This window comes from Rhagoletis zephyria, unplaced genomic scaffold, assembly GCF_001687245.7.
Source record: "Rhagoletis zephyria isolate East Lansing unplaced genomic scaffold, Rhagoletis_zephyria_1.1 Rzeph_scaffold_66253, whole genome shotgun sequence".
Taxonomy (NCBI): Eukaryota; Metazoa; Arthropoda; class Insecta; order Diptera; family Tephritidae; genus Rhagoletis; species Rhagoletis zephyria.
In genome coordinates, this window is record NW_016223304.1 from 1 (window position 1) to 1,432 (window position 1,432).

Sequence of the window (1,432 nt, forward strand, 5' to 3'; positions counted from 1 at the left end):
CCCTTCAGTATTTATTTATCTTCTCTCATCTTTGCAGGGATTCGAACGGCCTCCGTCCAATTGTTGAGTGGCAATCGCAATGAAGTCACTCTCAAGTGCCATGTGGAGGGCTCTTCTGGAGACGGAATGCTCGAAATCGAATGGTTTCGCAACAGCGAAAAATTGAGTACCCTTAAAAACATTGAATTGCAACAAAATCGTCTTATTATACGCCAACCCCATGCTGCTGACAACGGTCTCTATCGTTGCATTGCCTCCAATGCGGCCGGACGAGCGATGAGCAAAAGAGGTTACGTGCTGCAGTGGTCGAACGCCGCTAATGGCTTGCCTGAGCGGGCCATTGTTGGAGGAAGTGATGGTGGTAGAAGTAGCAGTGCCGCCTTCACCACTTCCAGTTGCTTACCGCGTCTCAAGAAAAATCAAAAATTACCCATTGAAGCACTGAATCAAGCCTTCCTTTGCCGCGGCAAGCGCGGTGGTCAAACGGGCGAAGACAAATTGCCGGCCGTTATAGATGTTACCATCACTAAGGGTCCAGCCAGCAAACGCGTCAAAGAAAATGAGCCTCTCGAATTGCTCTGTGCACACTCGGTGCCAGAAAAATATCGCCAAGTGCAGCTACGTTGGCGCAAAGATGGTAAAGTTTTCCGAACAGTGGAAATCGGTGATACTGCCGCCGCCTCAACTTCGACGCCTACCGAGTCAGGCAAAGAGCTGACGATGCGCGAAGATTCCCGCCTAGTGCTCAGCCGCTCCAATGGCTCACTTCTGTTCACGAATGTGTTTGCCAGCGATGCCGGACAATATGTTTGCCAAATCTACGTGGAAGGTCATCGGCCGATTACTTCGGAGCCTGCTGAGTTACAAGTCATCGAACAGTTGAAGTTCATGCCGCAACCGACGTCAAAGAACTTAGAGCTAGGCAGTGTGGGGAAGGTGCATTGTAAGGCGCAGGGAACACCACCGCCACAAGTCAAATGGATACGGGTGAGTCGATAGTGTTGTACGTACTGTAAGAAAATAAGTACAAGTCTGTTGCAGCCGGCAGCGCCATTAGAATGAGAATATGCAAAGAAGACAAAGCTGCAAAAAGATTGTCTGAAATATTAAATGTTCAAACAAAGTGCCAGCGACACAAAAGCGCAGCAGTTATTTCACTTACCATTGTCCACTTCAGCTAAAACTTGGTGAATTGTTTACTTCGTAAACAAAGAAATGACTGAAGTAGGACGATGGACTTGAAGCTGTAACTGCAACTGTAGTCAAAATAACCAATTCTTTGGAGTTCATAAATTTCCCTTCACTTTACAGAAACGTGAAGAAAATAACAATATGCAATTTGAAACAAAAAGAAATATATAGATATTTATAACTAACGAAGTGCTTAGAATATTGCCGCAATAACACAAAGTGAGTGTAAAACATATGGATG

General features: G+C 45.9%; 1 protein-coding gene across 1 annotated transcript; it reads left to right on the forward strand.

Annotated features, from left to right (window-relative positions):
* Positions 1-24: 24 nt before the first annotated feature.
* On the forward strand, positions 25-1,421 carry LOC108356849 (tyrosine-protein kinase-like otk; the record flags this gene model as incomplete). Its single annotated transcript, XM_017607951.1, has 1 exon — positions 25-1,421. A coding segment is annotated over one exon (975 nt), but the record flags the coding sequence as incomplete, so codon positions are not given.
* Positions 1,422-1,432: the final 11 nt, after the last annotated feature.